Source organism: Brachyhypopomus gauderio, chromosome 5 (genome assembly GCF_052324685.1).
Source record: "Brachyhypopomus gauderio isolate BG-103 chromosome 5, BGAUD_0.2, whole genome shotgun sequence".
In the NCBI taxonomy this organism is placed as follows: domain Eukaryota; kingdom Metazoa; phylum Chordata; class Actinopteri; order Gymnotiformes; family Hypopomidae; genus Brachyhypopomus; species Brachyhypopomus gauderio.
The window spans coordinates 31,589,759-31,616,115 of record NC_135215.1 but is presented as its reverse complement, the minus strand read 5'-3'; the positions used below and the strand labels follow the sequence as shown (position 1 = coordinate 31,616,115).

General features: G+C 46.6%; 1 protein-coding gene across 1 annotated transcript in view; it reads right to left on the bottom strand.

Moving 5' to 3' along the window:
- Window positions 1-53: 53 nt before the first annotated feature.
- The window catches only part of LOC143513957 (unconventional myosin-IXAb-like), a 55,412-nt gene continuing 29,108 nt past the window's right edge, over window positions 54-26,357 (bottom strand). The window contains 26 exon segments of the mRNA XM_077004638.1: window positions 54-197; window positions 526-728; window positions 731-757; window positions 906-1,012; window positions 1,103-1,203; window positions 2,153-2,359; window positions 2,927-3,014; window positions 3,265-4,356; window positions 4,560-4,870; window positions 6,355-6,504; window positions 7,067-7,189; window positions 7,362-7,472; window positions 8,125-8,205; window positions 8,381-8,503; window positions 8,686-8,725; window positions 8,825-8,962; window positions 9,075-9,156; window positions 11,762-11,881; window positions 12,422-12,617; window positions 15,727-15,868; window positions 16,185-16,306; window positions 19,594-19,728; window positions 20,897-21,013; window positions 23,569-23,658; window positions 24,975-25,101; window positions 25,445-25,542. Of these exon segments, the coding sequence (XP_076860753.1) occupies window positions 54-197; window positions 526-728; window positions 731-757; window positions 906-1,012; window positions 1,103-1,203; window positions 2,153-2,359; window positions 2,927-3,014; window positions 3,265-4,356; window positions 4,560-4,870; window positions 6,355-6,504; window positions 7,067-7,189; window positions 7,362-7,472; window positions 8,125-8,205; window positions 8,381-8,503; window positions 8,686-8,725; window positions 8,825-8,962; window positions 9,075-9,156; window positions 11,762-11,881; window positions 12,422-12,617; window positions 15,727-15,868; window positions 16,185-16,306; window positions 19,594-19,728; window positions 20,897-21,013; window positions 23,569-23,658; window positions 24,975-25,101; window positions 25,445-25,542 (4,275 nt within the window).

The following is a 26,357-nucleotide window of genomic DNA, read 5'->3' as shown; positions in this document are numbered from 1 at the left end:
GAGAAAGCGCAAAGTCCAAGGTTCACGTTTGCTCCGGCCTGACCATCAGATGGTCATTTCTCTGGGAAACGGATACTCACAGCTAAGGCAGTGGAGTAGGAGTTGAAAATATTGATGCGGAACTCTTTCAGAGCCTTCTTAAAGACAACGTCCACAGGTGTGTCCTTCTTACTGTCTTCTGTCTCCAGATCATTTATCTGGCACATAGAAATTCACGCATAGTTAATGAGAAAAAGGATTGAAAGCAAGCTGAGGTTACTAGTCTAGACCCATTCTGGTCATCAACTCTTCTGGTGTATCTCCTTGCAGAACTGCTACAACGTGTATCTAAACTCTACTGGACATTAGGTTAGAAGCCGGACTGGAGACCACTGCTCTAAACCTGTGGTGTTTGCTCCTTGACATGGTTTAGATACATGATCTAATAATTCCTATAATCTAATCTAATACTGAATACACTTCCCATGCGGTCCCACAGAGGCACGGCCATGAAGGCCCGTGTGCTGCGTGGTGAGGTGACGCCACCTTCTTGATGAGGAAATCGTTCATGCTGCGGTAGTCTGCCGTGCGGGTGAGGATGTGGATGGAGTCATTCTGCCACGCAGCAGGGTCCTGGGTCACGCTGCTGATCTTCACGCTGCGTCTCCTCTTCGTCGACATCATCATCATCATCATCCTTGCTTCTGGTTCCCGGTTCTCCTTACTGTCCCGACGTGGGTCTGGCGCTCAGCCCGCTCGGGGCTGCCAGTGGGGGAGTCTGAGGGGAGAGAGAGAGAGAGAGAGAGAGAGAGAGAGAGAGAGAGAGAGAGAGAGAGAGAGAGAGAGAGAGAGAGAGAGATGCTGACAAGCTGCTTATGCTGAAAGTATCTTCTAGAAAATCACACTAAGACAGTCTCCACTCTTACCATTGTTGGTGTTGGTGGCATCTGCATCTTCTGAGCGCCCCCTGGTGGGCACCTTCTTATCACCATGCTTTGACTTTCCCCAGAAGCGCATTTTACCCCTGACCCTGCTGAGGTGCAGATGAAACATCACATGCACTATAGCGCCACGTGGAGACTTCAGCTTTCATTCAACACGAGAGCGTGCAGGAGGTTCTGACCTGCCATCTGTTTGTGATGAGGACTTCCTCAGAGAGTCCACCTTCCCCAGATCTCCTGAAGACATGGTCTTCTGCAGCCGCTTCTGCTCTTTCTGAGAGGGCTAAAGAACAAGGGGGACAGGGAGAGAGAGAGAGAGAGAGAGAGAGAGAGAGAGAGAGAGAGAGAGAGAGAGAGAGAGAGATCAGATCAGAATGTTAAATGAAAGGTTTGTTGAAAGTTCACGAAAGTCTTGTTGTAATGTTTTTCCCTTACTGCAAAATTGTATATTTGACATTTATTGGATGGAAATAAGTAGTCGGTGTGAATGAATATGTGAGTGAATGAGGTGGAGAGGGAGGGCCGAGGAGAGACTCATGTGAGTGCCAGACAGGGACAGAGCGCTTTAGCCTTTAGCAGATTTATTAATGGCTACTCCATGCGGGTTATCAACTTCACAAAAAGTTCAAACTACTCAGAATACAGAAAAGAGAAAGAACAAGATGGTTAGGTCTTCTCGGCGGAGCATCTTCTTCATCTACAATCAAGGCAGGAGGTGCCAGTACAGTGTAGAAGGTTTGGTGTTAAGGTCAGTGTAAACTCTCCAGGTTAACAGATCAGAAAGGCGCTGTGTGGAGGTAGTAACCAGAACAGGTGGGGAAACCTGGAGCAGGTTAGGAAAATGGGGCCCATTTTACACAAAACCAATATTCCCCAACAAACACAACCAACCCAGTTTTGAAACACTGCTGTTGATGTGTGGTTAGGTTCACATCAACTCTTGAAGGACTGGATGTGAATACTGGCTGAAGGAACGGATGGTGCCACTGGAGATGTCTTTGGACAGTTGTGATCCATTCATCATCACTTCCAGGCTTTAAACAATACCAAAGTTGACATTTGTAGGGGAATGTTGAGTTAGTGACAAGGCCTTTCTCGGTGGGAACCACACAACCGGTCTCAGCACCCAGCTGGTTCAGCCAGTGGCTAAAAACGATGCCTGCACTGGGGCTGGTTAGAAGGGAGATTGGGGGGAGGGGGGGGGGGGGGGGTCACTGCTGAAGCCAGTTTACCATCTCCGAGTCACTGTGGAAGGCCTGTTCGGTGCTGACCGGGCCTGTGGACTCGAGTAGGGGCAGCGTGTGAGAGTGTACAGGCGTGTATTCATAATCTTCATCGTCCTCGTCGTCAGAATCGGCCTCGGTGCTACAGGCGCGGGTCAGGAAGTCGGAGCGGGTCCGAGCCATGCGGGCCTTCTTTGGGCCGCCAGCCCGGGCCACCTGACCGTTCCCATCGATTCATTACAACAAAACCCAATCAACAAATTAGGAGGAATAAGCTGTCCAACTGATATGACACCAAATATGTGAAAAGGCATGATTTCAGAATTCTGTCAAATAGTAATGACAAAACATTGTGCATTGATGATTTTATATTCTCAGGTATTATGTAAGATCATGAGCTTAAAAAAGAAAGTCCTCCATGTCTTGTATAATGCATTCATGTACAGCTTGTTCAAACTGTAGGCGTCTAGGGTTGAAATGCAACACACAAGCAACACTTGTTCAAATCCACACATACTGTAGTTGCCTCATTTTATACATTTCCAGGACAGGTCTCCCTTTATACCAAGTTCTTATTTTACATGGTATTTCCTAGTGTAATGTTGATTTGCTCAAAACATCACAGTGTTTACAAAGTTCTGTTGTTTTTTAACCAACAGCATTTGGTTAGAGAAGTCGTGTTAGGACAACATATACGACATTCAAATCTTGTCTGTAAACTGCCTGATGATTCCATTCGGCTCTGAAATAATGAGAAATGTCTGCATGTACGTCAGTCTTTACCTCTTTGGTCTTTAGTGATCTGAAACCCAACATCCTCTCCCTCTGCAAGGCCACGGAGCGTTCCTGGTTCACCAGGTCTTTATCAGACCTGAGTGACAAACAACAGATCTGTGTCAGTTATGTAACAATACCTGACCGATCAAAATATTTTTCTTTTATTCCCCCTGATGCATATGATTAGTAAGAAATTTAACATAACATATTAGGTTCGTAATAGGTTCCCATCTGCAGTGAAATAATGCATGTTTTAATCCGTTTGCTCTTTAGTAGCCGCTTGGCGTTGTGTTGCATGTTATTTTTGTGGAAACCCAAGATGTGATGTAGGACACTGCACTCACTTGGAGAAGGCCAGTCTGCTGCGTTTCGGAGAGAACGCCAGGTTGGCAGCTTTCTCCTTCATACTGATGCTGATGCTGTGAGTGACGGCCTTCTTCTGAGATGCCACTTTTCCCACATCCTCCTCCGTCCTGGTTTCAGAGGCCACGTCCTGCGTTGAACTTCGTGCTTTTGAGTGGGCCGCACCAGATGAGAGCTCCTGGCTGAGCCATGGATCCGGAGGCAGCTGGTGTGTGTGGATGGTTGCGTGATTTAAGGGGGTTTGTGGAGGTTCCATCACCGACGAGGTTTTCTCCTGCTGGTCCACGTCTGGCCTCCCCTCGGCCTCCTGCTCTAGTTTCTCCAGGGCTTCGAGGCTGCTCTGATCCACAGGACTCTCCTTCTGCATGCTTATGAGGACTACTACAGACTCCTTTCTCTCTCGCACAGGCTTGGATCCAGATAGCGAGTGCGCCCCCTGGTGGACAGGACTATTGCTTTCATCCGATATATAAAACAGAGGCTTTGCGGACTTTTTGCTTAGCTCGGCTGGGCTGGATTCTTCCGGCGTTCTTGTTTGTGTCCCTTCTGTTTCAGTTTCTGCCATATTTATGTCACTTTTATTCCCATTCAATGATAAGGGCTGATTTGTGGACATATGATGATGATGATGATGATCAGTGGTGTCCAGCTCTGCATCATCCACATCAAGTAGCTCGAAGCTTCCATGGCTGTCAATGGAGCTCTGAGCAGAGTACTGCAGGGGAGGGGCCTCCGAGGACGTTGCATTTTCATTGGAGGAGAGGGGCCGGTCGGAGGCAGGAACACTATTGGACCGAACCTTCAGCAGTTCCAAGCTAAACGTAGCCTGCTCCAGCTCTCTCTTCCTCCTGCTCTCACGCTTGGCTCGACTCTTGAGCGTACTGTCATCCAGGGTTCTGGAAGGTTCCACTGGCAGGTTCTCCATTGCCGCTCTAAGATCTTGTGAGGTCTCCTCCTGTGAGCTCCGCTCTGCTTCTGTAAGCATTTGGAGGCCGTGTATAGTTTCTCCTGCGTTCTCCTGCTGATCACTCACTTCTCCAGTTCTTTTCCACTCCTCTCTCAGGAACCTACACCTGCGTGGCGTGACCAGGCGATGAGGACAACGACAAAGTGATGAAGAGCACATAATAATGTCAGTACATCACGGACAGCCATGACCTTTCAAGGCCCCATTACTAAAGAAAGAAACTTCTAATTTTAATGAGCACAATTAAAAAAAAAAAAGTTAATTGTTATGAAATGTGTCAAAAGTCATTAGCAACAGAAAGTCTGCTACCTCTGGCGGGCCCGGCGCCCCCTGCAGGCCGCCTGCAGCGTCACGACGGCTCGGCGCAGGTGCAGGTAGCTCCGTCTCTGCCTGTGAGCTCTCCAGACGGCCTGGATCAGGACCGCGGCCGCCCGCCTGCGCCCTGCCCACCGCCGCCAGCCCCTCTGGAGCAGCAGGACGGATTCCCTCTGCAGCAGATAGAACCTCCTGGCCCGGCAGGCCCGCCAGGCCGTTTGCACGCACAACGCTGCCCCCTGCTGGAGCTCCTGCACATCGGCGTGCTCGCCGCACTGGGTGAGCACACACTTACGCCACCAGCGCTGTGTGAAGGAGACACGGAGACACTGAGAGACACGCAAGGCAACTGTGTCCCCGCATACATCTGGGTGCATGTCCATATATGCTGCAAGAGCCTCTGTTCTGTGCTCTGACACTTTAGATTTGTTAAAAAGAAATAATGACTATGATCTAAGATGTAAAAAATCTATATTGGATCACCATATGGGCATCAGAGCCCACTGGGATTACCTTAAAATGATCATAACCTGATTAATAATTAGTAAATGTTAAGACACCCTTTGTGATCAACGACTCAAATCTGTCAGACATTAGCGGATCCATCCTGGGCATCCAGCCCAGCGTTGCTCTGCCAGGTCTACTGTAGGACTATATTTAGCTTGTGCTTGTCTGGGGGTCCGATTGCTTTCGCTAGGCCTGTTCTGTCTTCAGGAAGTGCAGAGGGACTCGGAGCCTCTGCGAGATGAAGCACCTCCCACTGCGAGGAGACATGTTTGGTGGATCTGAGCAGTTTAAATATTTCAGTACACATCAGAATTCATTCTGCTCCTGCCGTCAGCAGTCGGATCTTGTGGACAGACAAGTGGGCTAGCCACACTGGCAGTAGTGTTCAGCTCAAGATCCCCCCCCCCCCAATTTCTATTTTATGTACTGGAAACAACAAAAAAGTTCAAATGTTCTGGATGGTAACCAGTTTGTTGAACGTTCACATCTTTATTCTTATTAGAATGCCTTTAAGTAAGTGAAGCATACTGGACACTTTTGCACCAGATTTCTGCATTGCAGAGGCTTAAAACGTCATGTTGCTTCTGGCAGCTCAAGACTCGCCTGTACGGGGGACCAGATAAGAAAAAAAACCTTTCCCTCAGCTTGACTAAATCAAAGATGTCAGTTAGGGAACGATAATACCATTTCAAAAACACCTCCGAGAGCCTTATTGCGCCTCTGATGTCATTTTTGTTTCTAGATCTCAGCACGAAGCAGATGGACGCACCAACTGGAGATAAATACACTCAGAGACGTTCCCTTGGTGTGACATATTTACCAAACAGAGCATATTTACATTTCAGAAATGAAATTAATAAAACATTCTGACATTCATTTACACACACACACACACACACACACACACACAAAGATCCAAAACAACCAATGGAAAGAGTTCTGACTGTCAAACAGAAGTCTGTCAGTTGCGCAAGTGGCCAAACCCATCACCCTTTGACCTGCGATGTGTTCTCAGAACATCTGCCCCTTCACTACTGACCCAGAGGACAGAGTAGAGTGATTTGGCCCGTTCATGTTGTGTCTAACTGCATCGTCTGGGCTTTTCTGGGTCGGCAGGGCCCGTTCCTGCGTCTATGCGACCTCGTCTAGTGCAGGAGAACCTTCTGCCAACATGGGCGGCCTCTTCCCTTCGAGGCCTGCAGGTCCAGACTCATGGGGACGTTCAACAGCACTGCGCTGTGAAATGGCCCACAGGGGTTTGGACAGACGGACTCCTCCCTACCTGTATGACGAGGGCAGCTCTCCTCTGGCTGGTGAAGAGACGGTGCTCCAGCAGGGCTCTGAACCTCCTCTGCAGAGCCACGATCCTCCTCAACACCTCCTGGTGGAGCTGGTCCTGCAGTCTCTGCCTCTGAGCTTCCCGTAGAAACACCTGAGAGGAGAACAAGACTCTTCCACCATTACTGTCTCCGCCATTACTGTCTCCGCCATTACTGTCTCCGCCATTACTAACTGTCTCCGCCATTACTAACTGTCTCCGCCATTACTAACTGTCTCCGCCATTACTGTCTCTATGACCATGAAGACGGGTGAGTCACAGTTTGAGAAGCACTTACATCAACTTTTCAAAAAATCTGGTTGGAACAGACACACACACGCACACAGACACACACACACGCACATACAGACATACGCACACACACACATACAGACATACGCAACACACGCACACACACACACGCACGCACACACGCACACGCACACACACACACACACACACACACACACACACACACTTCTGAGAATCTTTTTTTTCTGGCTCCTTTTATTTATTTATTTATTTATTGCTTATTGTTTATTTTAAGGCATTTTAAATCCTTCCAAATCCCAGAATATTACCATTTTAAAACAGCTCAAGAGTAAACCGTTCTGAACATAACTCACACTGACAGATGAGATTGGGAAAACTCAAGTAAGAGATGAAGAGACGGTACCATGGTTTTGCCAACTTGATACCCATCTGGGTCGAGGTCGAGTCTCTGCAGGAACTCTCGGACGCCAGCCTGACTGTTCCCGGTGCCGTCTGGTAGCAGCACGTGGAAGTGGTGTGCAAAGTCCTGCAGAGACAACCAAACTGTGAACTCAGCCTGGCAGTGGCTCTCAGCAGGGCCTTTACCAGACAACACAGCAATCGTTTGTCAAAGAATTTCACAGCCGAGGTGTCAGTAGCCCTTGAGTTAGTGTGTGTGTGTGTGTGTGTGTGTGTGTGTGTGTGTGTGCCCGCTGTACCTGAAAGGTGTACTTGATGCTGTATCCAGACTGGCGAATTCTTACTGTTTCTAGCATCCCAGTGTACCTCAGCTGCCTCAGAACCAGTGCATCGTTAAAGCGTAGAGGAAGCTGCAGGAGACAGTGAGAGAGAGGGAGAGGGAGAGAAAGAGAGGGAGAAAGAGGGAGAGAAAGAGAAAGAGGGAGAGAGGGAGATAGAGAGAGGGAGAAACAGAGCAAGAGAGAGGGAGAGAGAGATGGAGAGGGAGACAGTGAGAGAGAGAGAGGGAGAGAGAGAGAGAGAGAGAGACAAAGGGAGAAAGGGACAGAGAGCAAGAGAGAGAAAGAGAGAGAGGGAGAGAGCAAGCCAGTGAGACAGAGGGAGAGAGAGAGAGAGAGGGAGAGAGAGAGAGACAGGGAGAGAGCGAGCAAGTGAGACAGAGAGAGCGAGGGAGAGAGCGAGCAAGTGAGACAGAGACGGAGATAGGGTGGGAGATAGAGAGAGAGAGAGAGAGAGAGAGAGAGAGAGAGAGACAGGGAGAGAGAGAGAGAGAGAGATAGAGAGAGGGAGAGAGAGATAGAGAGAGATGGTGAGAGAGAGAGAGAGAGAGAGAGAGATGGTGAGAGAGAGAGAGAGAGAGAGAGAGAGAGAGAGAGAGAGAGAGAGAGAGAGAGAGAGAGATGGTGAGAGAGCGCTATAGGATTATTGCCTCCTCCTCTCTTTCATTACCCCATTAAACAAGCGTGCAGCCTTTGACACCAGGTTGCCCAGAGGCAGCAGTACCTTCTCGGCGTTGGAGCGGATGCACTTCACAAAGTAGGGCTCCGACTGCCCTAGGGTCTCCATCAGCTTGTTGAGAGACGCCTGCAGGACACAGAACCACCAGCAACACTTACACCACCACCTTCTTCTCCCATCACCAAGCGCAGTTCTACGGTTTTACAGTGTCTGGGAAATCTCCAGTGTGAAACTGGCAGACGAGTTTTCTCCAACTCCATCTGCTGGAGAACGTTTGTGTGGATGGAGCAGAGTGTCTGACCTGAAACTGGGCGCTGATGCTGGGTGGCTTCTTCTTCTTGTGCAGGTGGAGGAGAGACTTGGTGATGCGGTCATGAAGCGTCAGGCTGCTCAGGTGCTTCAGAGACTTCACGTTTAACAGATGCTGCACACAGAATGAACTGCAAAGCATAAACCGAGCGAGCAACACACGGGCACTCCCCCCCCCAAACACATCCTCTGATCTTAGATTACAGCCAACACGCCCATTTCTGTAAATAAACAACCTCCAGTAGCTATGATGAAGTGTGTGTGCTGGATGATATCTGCAGGCACCGAGTGTCGTACCTTTGGAAGACAAAGCTTGGCCTTGTAGTTCTTGTTTCGCCTGTGAAGAGGAGCAGAAGCTTGACACTGATCACTGGAGAACTCCATTACCCAGCACCCCCCTCCCCTCCAGATCAGGGCGTGACCGACGGTGACTCACATGAGGATGCCCTGCGCTCTCTCCAGTAGCTTGCTGCTCATGGCGTTGACAAAGATGCCGTCATCCTCGTGGGAGGAGCCAGCGGACGCCAGACGTCCGGGCCTGGAGCTCCGGCCGTTGCAGCTGACGTAGCCGTCCCTGAGACGCGGGGACGGTAGGGATCGAGTGAGGAGGGACAGGGCTGAGGACATTTGGTTTACAATATGAAGAGACGGATGCATGACTGCTTGTCCCCTTTGGGCTGCCGTACCTGGCTGACTTCTCGTTGATGGTGTTGGTGCCCTGAAGGTTGGACAGTGGGCTTCGTGGATTCTTTCGTGTAATGCAGGAGTCTGTTTCAGAAGAACCATTAAGAGTTAACAACCCTACCCCCATCCATTAAAAACGCCGGCTAAAACCTGCTTTAGGCTCCAGCGGTTTTAACTCCAGGTTTACTAACTGATCAGTTTCAGCCACTAAACATTAGTACGGGTAGTCAGTAAACTAAGGTACACAAACAAATCTAAAGTGCAACTGCAAGCTGCAAACATGGTCAAGGCCTGCGGCCTGCAGGAAACGGCCCCAGACAGGCCACGACCGCCATGTGACACGCTAGTCATTTCCTGTGAGAAATTCCTGCCTAGATGCAGTGGGAGGCGGCCTGCAGTGGGAGGCGGCTTGCAGTGGGAGGCGGCTTGCAGTGGGAGGCGGTGCTCGCCCCCAACACAGTGGACTCTCTGCTGTTCATCAGCGCCTAGCAGGTACACAAACTACAGTTGTGATCAAATTTATTCAACCCCCACTGAAATAAAGTGTTTTGGCCAGTTTGACATTGATTTTGATCATTTCAGTCATCTTATTTACAATTATATCAAAGAGGCACTTATAAATTAGACAAACATAACATAATATTTATGATGGAATAACCACAAATGTCTTTACTGTGCTCACATCATTATCAGTTTTATTCAACCCCCTAGTGACATTATTTTTTAGTACTTAGTACAACATCCTTTTCCAGTTATGACAGCTTTCAAGCGTGAAGCATAGCTTGACACAAGTGTCTTGCAGCGACCTATGGGTATCTTAGCCCATTCTACATGGGCAAAAGCCTCCAGTTCAGTCACATTCTTAGGCTTGCGCACTGCAACTGCCTTCTTTAGGTCCCACCAGAGGTTCTCAATTGGATTTAAGTCTGGTGATTGCGATGGCCACTCTAGAATGTTCCAACCTTTCATGTTCAACCATGCTCTAGTGGACTTGGATGTGTGCTTCGGATCATTGTCCTGTTGGAAGGTCCAACGTCTCCCAAGCCGCAGGTTTGTGACTGACTCCATCACATTTTCCTCCAAGATCTCCTGGTACTGAAGGGAATTCATGGTACCCTGCACACGTTGAAGCTTTCCTGTACCATTAGAAGCAAAACAGCCCCAAAGCATAATTGACCCCCCGCCATGCTTCACAGTAGGCAAGGTGTTCTTTTGTTCATAAGCCTGGTTCTTCCTTCTCCAAACATAGCGCTGGTCCATTGTCCCAAACAGTTCTAATTTAGTTTCATCTGACCACAGTACACTGTCCCAAAACCTTTGTGGCTTGTCCACATGACTTTTGGCATACTGCAGTCGACTTTTCTTGTTCTTTGGAGTCAGCAAGGGGGTGCGTCTGGGCGTTCTGGCATGGAGGTCTTCGTTATGCAGTGCGCGCCTTATTGTCTGAGCTGAAACTTCAGTGCCCACATCTGACAGGTCTTTTTTCAGTTCCTTAGCAGTCACGCGGGGATTTTTCTCCACATTACGCTTCAGGTAGCGCACAGCAGTCGCGGTCAGGATCTTCTTTCTGCCACGACCAGGTAACGTTTCCACTGTGCCCTTTAACTTGAACTTGCGAATGATACTTCCGATAGTGTCTCTTGGAATATTTAACAACTTCGCAATCTTTTTATATCCATTGCCATTCTTGTGAAGAGCAATAACCTCTTCTCTTGTCTTCTGGGACCATTCTCTTGCCTTCACCATGCTTGGAAACACACCAGTAGATGTCTAGAAGGAGCTGAGTATCACAGTCCTTTTAAATCTGCCTAATTGGTGCTTATCATGCTTGATTGCTGCTCGTTGACATCCACAGATGTTTTCAATACCTGATGGAAAACACTGGAATGAACCTCTGTTCTTAGGAGTGGTAGTCGTAAAGGGGTTGAATAATTGTGTCAATGAAGAAATCACAAAAAGGCCATTTAATACTTTATGACAAAAAAAATTGATGCTATCTTAGTTGCATTTAGTTCTTTAACAAGTCCTTGTAAGATTTCATTATGAACACAATTACAAATGTGCACTGAATTCCATAAAACCCTTCGCAGCATTGGGGGTTGAATAAATTTGATCACAACTGTAGCTTTGGGTCGGTCAGCGTGTCACAGTTGCCGTGACTGAGCAGCACACAGGAAAGAACACAGTGAGAATATGGCTGGTGGTTAAATCAGACCTGGTTCAGAACTATACTTAAGTAACTATACTTAAGTACTCACATTAAGTAACTATACATTTGCAGGAAAGCAACAGCACCACAATTAATGCCACTCAGAGGAAGTTCGTAAGAACACAAGAAACCCAACTGACAATGAGAATTTCCTCAGGTCAGAATTCAATTTACTATGTTTAGCTATAGTTTTGGAATATTTAAAGGTTAAACTAAAACATCTGACAGTGTTGTATAGCTACAGTTAACTCAAATAATCAATAGAAAAGTATTTCTGTCATAGTGTGCAGTTTCTTCTTTGGTCCTACTAGTGGGGGTTTCACATCTCATAAAACCCATCATAGAAGATTACAGGATTTGTAGTTTTACAGTATGTTAGCCCCCAAATTACACAGGCCATTCCTCTCACTTTCCACTGGGGCATCAACCTCGGTCAATGAAGGAAATGATTCAAGAGAACTGTGGGACCCGGAGACTTACTGTATTTGTCATCTTTGCATCTCTGAAGGATCTCAAGGCTCCTCTGGTGCACTGGGTGATGCAGGAAACTGAAGCTGTCCACACTTTTAATAACCGTACGCTGCACTGCTGACTCAGGACCTAAGGAAGGAATTCAGGGACAGACGCCGCCATCAATAATGACAGCTTCACGCTGTAGATCCACCTGAACAAACCAAAACCTGTAAAAGAGTGAATTCTGAAAGGAACATGACTCGGAACAAAGATGAATGAGACTAAAAGAATAAAAATAACCACTTTGCTTTGTCTGTCATATTTCCGCACCGCAGACTCTCCACGTGATCTGTGTGCTCATGAATAATGGAGTGGGGGCAGGTCATTCTGCTCCCGTAATCGTAAATAATCGTTAGAAAACAGCTCCTTGGCAGGAGTGGCTCCTTGAAGGAGGTGCACCGTTTCTGCCCCTCAACACCAGGAGGTGCTGCGACTACAAGCAAAGCAGGCGGGGTTCTTTAGTAGCGACGAGCGGTCACGGCATTCATACGCGAGTGTTTCGTACGCGTGTGTTTCGTACGCGAGTGTTTCGTACGCGAGTGTTTCGTACGCGAGTGTTTCGTACGCGAGTGTTTCGTACGCGAGTGTTTCGTACGCGAGTGTTTGCGTGCGCAAGCGTGGACACACCTCCCTTCTTCTCGACGTATCTCTTTCCCGCCGCCCTGAAGGCCACGAGCGCTCGGAAGAAGGCCCGCACCACGGCCCAGCGGAAGGAGGCCACGGGGTCAAGGGCCATCAGGCTGCAGGTGAAGCCACTGCGACTGCTCTTCAGCAGGGCCACGATGTCGGCCCGCATGTGGTCCGTGTTCTTCTCCCTGAAGTCCTGTGTGGGGAAGGAGGAAGGGTAGACAGGGATTAGCCCTCGTAATCTGAGAGCGGCCGCCGAGAGGAAGTGTAAACATCACTGATGCAATGCACACGCATGGGTACCCGCACACACAGACACACACCGACTCACACCGACTCACACACACTCACACACACTCACACACACTCACACACACTCACACACACTCACACACACTCACACACACTCACACACACTCACACACACTCACACACACTCACACACACTCACACACACTCACTCCTCTGAGATAAAGCAGAGCTGGATAAAGTGCAGTGATTTAATCCTCATTTTCCTCATTGCCTTTAATGCAGCATCTGTGTGCCAATAAAATATGTCTAATATCTTTAGTGTCCAAGTGTCTTAGTGTCTAATATTGTTAATGTCTAACATCTGCATAAACTTCACCAGCAACGACAAACCAAACAATATGAAATAGAGCCAACATAAAGAGATCAGGCACAATAGGAGAACTGTGTGTGTGTGTGTGTGTGTGTGAGTGTATGTGTCTGTGTGTCTGTGAGTGTGTGAATGTGTGTGTGTGTGTGTGTGAATGTGTGTGTGTGAATGTGTGAATGTGTGTGAGTGTGTGTATGTGTGTGAGTGTGTGTGTGAATGTGTGTGTGTGTGAATGTGTGTGTGTGTGTGAATGTGTGTGTGTGTGGTGTGTATGTGTGAATGTGTGTGTGTGTGTGTGTGTGTGTTATGCAGACGTACAGTAGGACTTTGGGGAGTCCTACATGATCTATAACCCCTGCCCAACATGTGCTTCAAATAACATCACAGCTAGTGTCGAGTCCAACCAGTGAGATTAGAAAACAGAATTAGGTCAATGGATGTGGTATGCACGTGTGTGTGTTTGTTTCCATTCTCCTACCCAGTCACACATACACACACACACACACACACACACGCATAAGCACGTACATGCATGTACACACACTTCAACCACACTCTCCCCTTTCAGGCCTTCAGAAGCTCAAACACACAGTCCCGATAAGCCAATTACAATAACAATAATTAGAGTGAGTAATGAGTAACATTAGTGGAGTGCAGTAAGTAAGTAAGTAAGTAAAATTTTATTTATAGAGCACCTCTCAAGATAAAAATCACAAGGTGCTTTACAGGATAAAAGAGAAAAAACAATAGTAAAACAATATCTATATGTATATAAAAAATATAAGAAAAAACTAAACAAATGCAAGCCTAAAAAGATACGTTTTTAACATTTTTTTAAAAGACATCACAGAATCTGCATTTCTTATAGGCAAAGGAATAGAGTTCCAGAGACGGGGAGATGCTGTTGCAAACGCTCTATCACCATAGACCTAGGGGGAGTATACTCATCCAATAGTTTACTGATGTAACTTGGGGCTTGACCATGTAATCTTTTGTATGTCAGGACCAGAATCTTGTATTGTATTCTTAATTTAATGGGGAGCCAGTGCAGTTGTGCGAGTAAAGGTGTAACATGACAGTATTTTGATGATTTAGTTAGGAGCCTTGCAGCAGCATTCTGAACAACCTGGAGTTATTACTAATACCTGTATATAAAGAATTACAATAATGCAACCGAGAGGAGATGAAAGCATGGATAGCAATTTCAAGCTCAGAGCGAGACACAATGGGACTTAGTTTAGCCAGGTTCCGTAACTGATAAAAACAAGAGTGAACCAGAGATTTGATGTGAGTATCTAAGGAGAGTGCTGAGAGTGCTCTTGGGTATGAATCTGTCAGGGGCACAGACCAGGACTTCAGACCTTTCCTCATTTAGCTGTAGAAAATTATCTGTCATCCAACTTTTGATAGAAGCTAAACAACTAATCAGCAACTGTATCTTAGAGAAATCTTCTGGCTTAAAAGAAATATACAGCTGAATGTCATCGGCATAACAATGATACGAAATGCCATCAAAAGAGCTCAGGATATGCTGCAAAGGAAGCAAATATAACAAAAATAACAAAGGCCCTAGGACAGAACCCTGAGGCACACCACAAACAAGGGGCAGACCTAAACCTAGAGGAGGCCACACAAAAGGAACGTCCAGATAAATATGAAGTGAACCACTCCAAAGCAGAACCAGATAAACCCACCCAATGTCTCAATCTATCAAGTAGTATTTGATGGTCAACGGTATCAAAAGCAGAGGTGAGATCTAACAACACCAGAACAGAACATTCTCCTGCATCACTATGTGACAAGATGTCACTGGAGACTTTAACAAGTGCTGTTTCTATAGAATGGAATCTACGAAACCCGGACTGATACTTGTCAATGATGTGTCTGTCCATAAATGATATCAGCTGCTTAGATACAACCTTTTCCAGGATTCTGGATAGAAAGGGCAATTTTGAGATAGGTCTATAGCTATTAAAAATAGACGGGTCGAGCTTGGGTTTCTTTAAAAGCGGGTAAATGACAGCGTCCTTACAATAGGCGGGTACTTGACCAGAAATCAATGACGTATTAATTAATAACAACACACAAGGGCTAATATGTTTAAATACATTTTTGAACAAAGTGGTAGGTAGAATGTCCAGAGAGCAAAAAGAAGTATTCATTGAATCCACTAGTTTTTCTAGTTCTTTTAAAGAAATCGGAGAAAAACTATCCACAACAGGCCGAGTTGGAGCAGGTACAGTCCGAGAGGAACCTGATGGAGTAATATTAGATCTTATGTTACTGATCTTATCTACCAGGAATGAAAGAAAATTATTACAGTCCTCATTTGAAGAGATTGGAACATCGTGTGGAGCAGGAGTAAGAATATTGGTAATTGTGTTAAACAACACTTTAGGGTTCCCTCTACTCTTTACGACCAGGTTTGAGAAGTAAACCGCCCTTGCATCTTTAACTGCATTATTAAATATTATTATAAATATTTAATAATAATATTTAATATTTGAAATATAATATAAACATATTATTATAAATGACAATGGTGTACAGTAGTCTGGTCTGCCCTGAGTAACATTAGTGGAGTGCAGTAGTCAGGTCCGCCCTGAGTAACATTAGTGGAGTGCAGTAGTCAGGTCCGCCCTGAGTAACATCAGTGGAGTGCAGGTCCTCATGAGGCAGCACTCACCTTGACGCTGTACTTGACTTTGCCAGCGTAGTGGCGTATAATGAAGGCAGGCTCCATGACTGCAGGGAACTCCATGTAGCTGCTGCCTTCGTGTTGCCTCTTAAACTTCTCCAGCAGGGTCTGGTTAGTCGCCTGGGGGAAGCTGAGAGGAGCAGAGCGCATCAGAACACCCACCGCTCCGAATTACCACGCTTCTCACAGTCATATCTGGGATCAGGCTGATCTTAGTCTATTGAACTGATTTAGGCACATTTGTGATGGGCTCGAACCCTCTCTTGCGTCCACTGGCAGGGTGAGTTAGAGGAGAGCACGTGCTGAACACGAAACAACTAACTACCAATTCCACCATTTCAATCAGTGAGCGTAAACCAATGGCCCGTTAGCCACAGTCCCTTTAAACATTATGCGTTTAGATGGCTCAAACACTGCAGGTCTATGAGCCAGCCGAGCTCACGCACTTGCACTCCTCGTCCAGTAGGTGGAGCAGTGCTGTGGGTTTCTTGCTGATGAGGTTGATGCAGCTGGTGTTGTCGATGTAGTCGATCATGTGCCAGCTGATGCCCTCCGCGCGGTACTCTTCCTGCACACACACAATGGCACATGGTTATTCATGAGGAGAGGCAGTCATGTGACTGCTGCTTCTCAAGTCTCTGTGCTGAACGCTGGAGTGTTAGCAGAGTCTAAGGACACAGACGAGCCTAAGGACACGGACGGGCCTCAGGACACGGACGGGCCTCAGGACACGGATGGGCCTCAGGACACGGATGGGCCTCAGGACACGGACGGGCCTCAGGACACGGACGGGCCTCAGGACGCAGACGGGCCTAAGGACACGGACGGGCCTAAGGACGCAGCCGGGCCTAAGGACGCAGCCGGGCCTAAGGACGCAGCCGGGCCTAAGGACACAGCCGGGCCTAAGGACGCGGACGGGCCTAAGGACGCGGACGGGCCTAAGGACGCGGACGGGCCTAAGGACGCAGCCGGGCCTAAGGACGCAGCCGGGCCTAAGGACGCAGACGGGCCTAAGGACGCAGACGGGCCTAAGGACGCAGACGGGCCTAAGGACGCAGACGGGCCTAAGGACGCAGACGGGCCTAAGGACGCAGCCGGGCCTAAGGACGCAGCCGGGCCTAAGGACGCAGCCGGGCCTAAGGACGCAGACGGGCCTAAGGACGCAGACGGGCCTAAGGACACGGACGGGCCTAAGGACGCAGCCGGGCCTAAGGACACAGACGGGCCTAAGGACGCAGACGGGCCTAAGGACACAGCCGGGCCTAAGGACGCAGCCGGGCCTAAGGACGCAGCCGGGCCTAAGGACACAGCCGGGCCTAAGGACACAGCCGGGCCTAAGGACACAGACGGGCCTAAGGACAGGCATAAAGACTCATTATAGGCTGTGCTGATTTGCCTGTAGCTTTGGTTCACTCTCCTAAAACTGACATCATTACCAAGTGGGTTTTCATCCGGGCCTATAATCCTGTCTTCCTGTCTGCTATCCTGTCCTATTGTCCTGTCCTATCGCCCTGTCCTAGCTTCCTGCCCTCATCCTGTGTCATCATCCTGTCATCCTGTTCTATTTTGCCTTTTGATCAGACAGGGAACCCAGAGGGGGAAACTAGAAGTAGCTCTCCCAAGATCCAGCAGCCCAGTCCCTGTGAATCTCTGCCGGCTCACAGGTGCCAGAGATGGTGTTGACTCCCATCAGCGCTGGGAAACCCTGCTGTAGCCCTCACAGCAGAAGGTGAGAGGGGCTCTCTGCTCCAGACTGAGGCTGTCAGCACATCAGTCTGCTGCTGGTACGCTGCAGTACAGCATGGAGGAGAGGCTGAAAGGTCAACACTGAGGGTGTGGTCAGCAGTGAGGGTGTGGTGTGTGTGCGTGAGAGTGAGAGAGAGTGAAAGAGACTGAAGGAGAGAGAGAGAGAGAGAGAGAGAGGCAGCCAGTACTTAATGGCTGTGCTAGTAAAAAGGCACTGACCAGGAAATGGTTACAACTAAAAAACCAACTATAGTTGACAGGAAGTAAGATATCAACATAATGGAGAAGGATACTATAAGATTGGGTGTATTAAATCAGAACTGGAATAAATGTATCAAGTGCTTTCAGAATCGAGACCAAAAATGTGGGAATATATAATAATATAATTTTTTTTTCATTAGCCTGCAGTATTTTCCCCAGAACGTTCCCAGCTGATTCATACAAGAGAGACGAAGGTGAAAGTCATTGTAAAAGAAGATCTACAGAAAGCTCTGATCTACTCGTCATGCCTCAATACATGCAAGATAAACTAGGAGAGGAGAAGGCAGGGGAGAGCGTGAGGTCACCTCCACCCTGAGCGCTACACCCGCTACTCCTCAGGAGTGTGTATCTCTGACAAAAGAAGCGTCAGGACACGCCCACACACACTGCCATGTATCAGAGGGGAACGCAGACAGATATACGAACACGAGCAGACACGTGCACAAATGAGCACAGATAAAGACACAAATGAAGAGTGATCTCACTGTCTCACTCCAATGACACACCATCATCCAATCACGCTCACACTATTACAGCCAATTCCCTAAATGTGTGAACTGGGGTTTATTTTCTTTCCTACATCTTCTTAAATTATATCATGAACATGATTCATTTAAAAGCTGAAGAACCATTACTTAGGTGACCTAAGCTGTTCTTTTCTCGTTGCCCGTCAGATATGAGCAGAGGAAACTGAACTGGGATCAGTGCATGTGTATGAAAGACAATTATGGCTGGTAAAAGGGATCACTTATGACAACAGTGCAAACACTGCAAGGGAACTGACAGTTTAACCACAGCACGCACTCCTGCTTACACATGCGCACACACAGACACACACACTTTGAACCACAGGCTATGGTCAACAGGACAATAAAACGTAGCCTTTATGCCTGAAAGTGGGGTTTTAATAGACTGCAGGTCTGTTCTGTGGCGCTTGTGTGTGCAGTACATCTCCACCAGGCAACAGAGAACAGGCGTCTGCTCTGGTCCTTTAAAGGCATGTCCTCATATGCTAACGCTTCGGTTAAATGGTGATGCTAACAAGGCTAACAGCTTGGTTAACCAAGGAACTGCACAGACCATGATAGCAAATATGTGAAACAGTAGGAATATATAAAGCAGAGCTTTGTTCTCAGCAAGAAGTAAAAAAAAATGGAAATAGCAAAGCACTGTGGGAGCTGAGCTCACCATGGGAACACACATAGACAAAGATGAAGGTATCGAGAATGGCTTCATGTTTAAAGTGGCTTATACAGAAAGTGCAGGATTCAGTTCACGCAGTGCAAGATCTGTGAGGAAGTGCTGGTTCTCCACACGGACATGGGTGTGTCAGCAGTTGAGCAACAAAAGCTCATCAGGCCAGAGCTGATGTGTGGGTGTGCCTCAGTAGAGTAAAGCACTGTTTACAGTACGCACATTTATCAGTATGGAAAGAGGAAGAAAAACAAACAAAAACTCAACAAGAACAATAAATACCATAAGCTGTATGCAAACTTGGTCCTTGAAAGTCAGAGAGACGTAATCTTCAACAATCAGAATTTGTTTTGTGAAGCTACGCTCAAAACTAGCAGCGACGACTCTGACAGAGCGGGCCAGGTTCAGTGAGGAATACGTCCTCATGAAGGACCTCAGAGTCTGGGGGTCACGGAGGAGAAGAACATCTTCCAAAAGAACATTCCCAAAGACATCAGAGAGAGGTGTGTGTGTGTGTGTGTGTGTGTGTGTGTGTGTGTGTGTGTGTGTGTGTGTGTGTGTGTAGGGGGGAAGAGATGAGAGAGAGAGAGAGAGAGAGAGAGAGAGAGAGAGAGAGAGGGAGAGAGTGAGAGAATGAGAGAGAGAGATACACACCTGCTCTAGTTTGAAGATGTGCTGGTTGAAATAGTACTGTAACCTCTCATTGGCAAAGTTAATGCAGAACTGCTCAAAGCTGTTGTTCTCATAGTCCTCAAAGCCAAAGATATCTAGCACTCCAATGGACAGAATCTGAAAGAGGAGACAAGCTGGAATTATAATAATGTGGATTTTATTTTCTATGAAAACATCTCAGTTTGTACAGAAATAATAATAGCAAATTGCTGTGTTCCACAAGATCCAGTTAATTTACATGCCCCTGAGCCCATGACGGTATATTAGTTACCTCACAATTTCTTAAAAGTTTTCATATGTAATTATTCAGACCTTCATTTTTTTTTATGAGCAATATCGGAAAGACAAATTTGCTTTTGTTCAACAAATTTGAGGGTGTGGCCAGCACTGAGGGAGTGATCAATGCTCAGCTCAATAGTCCAGCCTCTACAGACTACACTACACACGCGGAAAAACATGTACAGACTACACTACACACACGGAAAAACATGTACAGACTACACTACACACACGGAAAAACATGTACAGACTACACTACACACGCGTAAAAACACGTATACAGACTACACCCCACACGTGTAAAAACGTGCGTACAGACTCCACTACACATGCATAAAAACACACGTACAGACTCCAATAAATGCGTAAAGGGCACGATGTCACAGGCATGCGCCAAGAACACCCTGATTAGGGGGAGGGGCGATGGCTACCGGACACCCACTGGGCATAACTCACCAAATGCCACAGTGGGTCACACACACACACACACGCACGCACGCACGCACGCACGCACGCACGCACGCACGCACGCACGCACGCACACACGCACACACGCACACACGCACACACGCACACAGAGAGCCTGGGATTAGCTAAAATATCACTGATGTGAGAGACAAAGGAGGGAATAATGAAGAGGGAGAAACAGACTGAGATAATGAGCATGACTAGAGAGGCTGAACACCAAAGCCGCTCAACGTCAGACTCCTGAAACCACCGCAGACCCAAACACACGATTCAGCCCTCAGTCAAACATCCATTACGGCTATTTAGCTCCAGTCCCATTAATCAGCAGAGACATTTCACTCCCTTGCACTGAGGTCACTACTCTGCTTTGTTCCAACGTCTGACAATGGAGCTCTGGGCTTTTTTTCCCCTCTTTTGCATCATATTTAATTTTTTTATTGACAATGTAACTATAGTGAAAGACAGCATTTAGCCTGACCTGGGCAATAATGAGGAGTTACACAAGGACAAAGTAAAAGGGTGATCAGGAAGGTCTTACGCTGGCAGAGTCCTCCAGGTCTTTGTTGTTGAGAAGTGCGTGGTTGGTGCGGAAAACTATCCAGTCAAATAGAGCGCCGTAGAGAGATTTAGCCATGGAATCCCTTACTGTCCCAGCCTAGAGGAACACAAGCAAATGGGTCAAGATCAGGCCCAACTGAAGGGGTGAGCCGCACCAGGAGATTAACAGAACTCCATCTGAGATACATACATGTATGTGCTTCATATAGTACGGTGCAGATACATGTTAGTGTGAGAGTGATGGTACATGTGTCAGTGTACCCCACTACCATAATACTCTGTTACTGGATACTGATACAGCTCTTTTCTGAGTGTAATCAGTAACACACATGTATATATGTTTGGGGGGGGTTTAAAGGTAAGAAAGAAAAAAAAAGAGGAAAAAGCTGTTTTAGATATTATAGTTCTCGAGCAATAGAACATGTGTTTACTTTTATTTTAGCAATGAAGAAATAAATATGCATGTTTAAAAGCTGTGGAAAGAAAATGACCAATGTCAAATACAAGAAATAAAGGAAATTCAGAGACCTATACAACAGTGACAAATTCTCTTTTGGAGAATTACTTGATGTGGGTGTTAAAACCGGAAACTCAAATGTTAAAAACCACAGGCATAGCTGAAGAAACCACAGCTAGAGCTGCCACACCACCTCTACACCACGAAGGGCATGTGATGAAGAGCAACAAAACAGAGACACATAGACCCGCTGCTGTCAAGCCCCCAACGTCCTCACAACACAGTGGTCACAACACAGTGGTCACAACAGCGCCACGTCCACACACTGGTGTCCCACAGCAGGAACTTCCCAACAAGGCAAGACACAATGGAGCTTAAAGTCTCTGAAGACAGATTTTAGACACATTTCCCCATTTCAAAACTTCTGCTGAATCACTGCCATCCGTGCACTTTCTAAGCCAATAACACAAATGCCTACAACAACATTTGGATGTGGGTTTACTGGGAAACGGTCTGAATAAAGCACTAGTGATTTCCTCTCACATGCTGTTATGATGCCATCGCCATGCCAGTGGAGGGTCTGACGCCAGCAGCTTTAAGTGCATTCAGACAAACAAATCACCACCTGATGGGTCCATAAAACCTCTCCCACTGAGAGGGCCGCGTACCGAGCCTGCACAGGCCAGAAGAAAAGCACACCCCCCTTTTAGCAGAGCATCAAAGGAGGGCTGAAATAACACGTTAACTACAATGAGGATATGGACACACGAGTTTGGCTGAAAGGATGGAGAGTGGTCCAAGTCTCTCAGCAGAGCGAAGAGATGATCTGGAGCAGGTCTGGAGTGTGAGCTACACCTGAAGCTTGGCCATGTGCAACACAAGGTCATGTAGTTTCTTCTTTGCACATGTGCAGCGAGATGACACACAGGTAGGACCTACACACAGGCAGGACCTACACACAGGCAGAACCTACACCAGGTAGGACCTACACCAGGCAGGACCTACACCAGGCAGGACCTACACCAGGTACCAGTTACACCCTCCTGGGTCCATTTGGGATCTGTCTCTCTGGTTCTCAACTGATCTTCACCATTCAAAACCTTTTCAGTCAGTGGTTCAGTACTTTGGACATTGGTTTGGGTAATAATGTAATTTCAGACAAATGATGAATGTCTCCAGAATTATAGCACTAAATGATATTACCATGTTGCAAATTCAATTAAGAAGTATATGAGCATTGAAGGACCGTCAATCATATCCATCACACAATGCTTGTAGCTCCCATGTAAGTGAAGTTAATAGGACTATAATGGAGAATTAAAAGCAAATCTGTTATGTTAAACATAATTTGTGTATAATTCCCCAGTAGTGAGTGATTTTAAGTTTTGTAGAGACTAGCTCAGACATGAACATACTAGTCTAACTATCGTTCCATACATTTGTCAGCTGCCTCAAGCACATTAACCAAGATTCAGGTCTACTAGAACTTGCTCTATTGCTCTACTGAAGTTCTTTCTGCTAGAATTCTACCGACATGCTAGACGTTCTAGAGTTCTACTAGAGTTTACTGACATGCTGCTGGATTTCTAGAGTTCTACTAGAGTTTACTGACATGCTGCTGAAGTTCTAGAGTTCTACTGGAGATTACCGACATGCTGCTGTATTTCTAGAGTTCTACTAGAGTTTACTGACATGCTAGATGTTGTAGAGTTCTACTAGAGTTTACTGACATGCTGCTGGGGTTCTACTAAAGTTCTCTGCCTCTGCTTTTTCCATTGAATGTTCAGGGACATAAAATCCAAATGCTCTAGTCGATCTTTGCTCTGTTGTTCCACAGGATCTACAAACAAGAAGACTGGGCTAAAACAGGAAGACAGGAAGCTATAAAGAAAAACAATACAAGAGCTTTTCCTTACTTACACAACGACGAAGAAAAGCTCAATGAATAAGAACTTTAAAACCAAGCACAAACTAACACATATCAAACTGTCAAATTTCACTACAAACATTGGTCTGTAAGATCCAGCAGCACCTCATTCAAACATCATGTCCCTTACCCTATCCTGTAAACATCAGCTCTGGGTGTATATACAAGGCCTTTTGGGGATGTTAGAAAAAAGCTCTGTTAGGGTTAGCATGTTCACGGGTGGAGCTGATAGGCCAAGAGATTGTGGGCCAGCAGTTTCAATTCGTACCTCAGCCAGTTTGTAAGGGACAATGAGTCTCTCGCCCACCGTCACCGTCTTGCGCGTGGTTAAAGCTTCGAAGAGCACCTCCTCCTTCACCTGTTCACAAAAGATGGACAAAAGTAACAAGACACGGAGTTAACCCATGCTGGCACACATTAAAACTCACACTTATGGCCTATTCAGCTCATGACTGATGACCGATGGAAAGCATGGGCTGGCATGGCTACTAGGAACAAAGCTTTCTGGACGTGCCTTGGTTCCAATAAAACTTTATTTGTCTGAAAAGGTCCAGACAGACATGGAGGCCTTAATTACTACATGGGTATGAGCTTTCCAATAGGGCAAGAATTCAGACTGCATACAAAATGCATTCGTTTCAGTTTAGTGTTACATATAATGATGTGCAACTTCATAAATGCATTAAAACTATTAATATTCATCCTGATTCATCATTGAATGAAATATCCTTTATAAACCATTTTTTTTCTGTGAAATCGCTGGCCATAACCCGAATCTCAGAATGAACATCATTTCAGAGTTTAAATCCATGGCCAAACACATCCAGAGACAATACACTGCACCTACAGCAGCCTCCCCAGCGTCCCAGCACAACAAAAAGCAGCAGAAGCAGAATTTGACATGCCGACTAAAATGATCCTGCCATTGGCCAAGACTGAACAGAGAACTGCTGAAACCCGACGTCTCCATCAGATGAACGGCATTATTTGCTACGTGGTCAGCAATGCTGGTCTTAAAATGTTTGAGTTTTCTTATTTATTCTGCAAACACTTGAATTTTATCTGAAAACAGCTGAATTTCTTTTATAATATCAAGCAAACATGTCACGTGTTGGTGAAGTGGTCTGATGACACTTTGGAATAGCTTTCTACATGCCCCTCAATATCATTTTCATTAAATATTCGCTTCCTCTGGAATGTGCCCAAGACAGAGTACTAACATAAGAAATAGTATTACAGTGATGGCCTCTCTGAGTCGTGTGAGTCAAGTTTAAGGCAAGACCCGAAGGTGTTGTATGATCAGCTATACTCTCGTCACTTTCTCCAATGTCCAGAGCCACATGATCTTGATAAAGAGTTCTGACAGGACTCTTCCCGCACAGTTCTCTCCAGGACCAGAATCAGAGTTATAGACCGATACCTACAAACCCTAATTCCTTTTCACATCTTTTTAAATACAGTTTATAGTACAAGTCACAGAAGACGACACTGCTGCATACAATCTGCAGATAATTGTACCAATTTCCCTTGAGAGCTTCAAAGGTTTTAGGAGGCGAAACTGATTTATAGCAGATGTCTGATACCTGGGCAGTATTATAACCACACCAACATCTAATTAGGCACCACACACAAAAAAAACCCCATAGATGACTGCTGAATCCTAGCCAATCGTACCTCCAACAGCTCAGATATGATGGGAAGCACATCAGGGTTACAGATGTCAATCGAGTCATCCCGGTACGTCTTCTTCTTATAGCAGATGTTCCCCAAGAGCAGGATGGCAGAGAGCAGAGAGAAGATTCTGCCAGAAACACACATTGAAGGCGTCAACAACTCACAGTGTCTAATGATGGAAAGTCGACAGTACACTGGTACACTTGAGCTGTTGCCTCGAACTTATGCAACAATGCGCTTTTCTACACAATGTAATTCACTGAATCTCACAATCAATGCGGCTTCGAGATAAACAAACGTAGCCCTTCGGTTTTGACCTTTTTGGAAGTACGGCATTGTTACATAATTGTGCGAGAGGGCCGAACATCAAAGCCCTCGACTGGGAGGCGAGACGGAGGCGAGACGGTGGCGAGACGGTGGCGTGGTGTGGCGCGTGTTCAGTGTGAGATGATGAGGTCAGTTGTGCCTACTGTTTACGGGTGGCTGGCAGGAAGCCCACCATTTCCATGGCCAGCTGAAGTCTCTCAAAGTCGTGCTTCAGGTCCTCTCCTTCCACAGTGAAGCAGTCCTAAAAAGGTCAAAGACGCCGTGTCAGAACCGCCTCCAAGCTCTTCCGCTTGCTGCAAAGGGCCTGACATTCCAATGTTTTGTGGTTCTCAGGAAAAACTGTAGCATATCTATGGCATGTCAGAGGTCTTCGATGCCGCTTCTTAAAAACTTTGAAAACATCAATTTAGTCTCCTTGCAAACACATATAGTAATGGCAGGTATGGTATACGGACATCATCATAAATAAAAGTTTGTGTGGTTTTCTTACGATGTCTGTTGTGGTGAGATCTGTGTTTCTGGCATAGCCCTTTTGGGGTGAACGTGTGCGGGAATGTGTATGTGTATATGTGTGTGTGTGTGTGTGTGTGTGTGTGTCTGTTCATCATGCAGACTTAGCCCAGAATTCCTTTTGACACTAATGACAGCTTAGTGGTGCCACATGTCTCAGCTTTACAAAGTGAGTATTTGTATGTGTACATATAGCATATGTATGTTTGTTTTACTGAGCGCTCAAGGGTGTGTGTGTGTGTTGTATGGGTGCTCATTTTCCTGCCTAGTGTGTCATTATTACACAACACAGCTCCTGCTAAAACCTTCAGGACTCTGAGCAGAGGTCCAGGAAGCTCTTTACACTTCATCTAGTTCCTCTCATTTCCTTCTCTAGGAATTAAGGAATTAAGATGCAAAGAACAGAGTCTCAGTCTGAGGAGCACTAAGAACTCTGGGCTAAGGAAACAGGCGAGATGCCTCGTAATCTCACCCCCACACGACCCATGACACCAGCCTCCCTCCGCACGACCTGAGAAGCAGGAAAGATACCGGAGGGCAGCACAC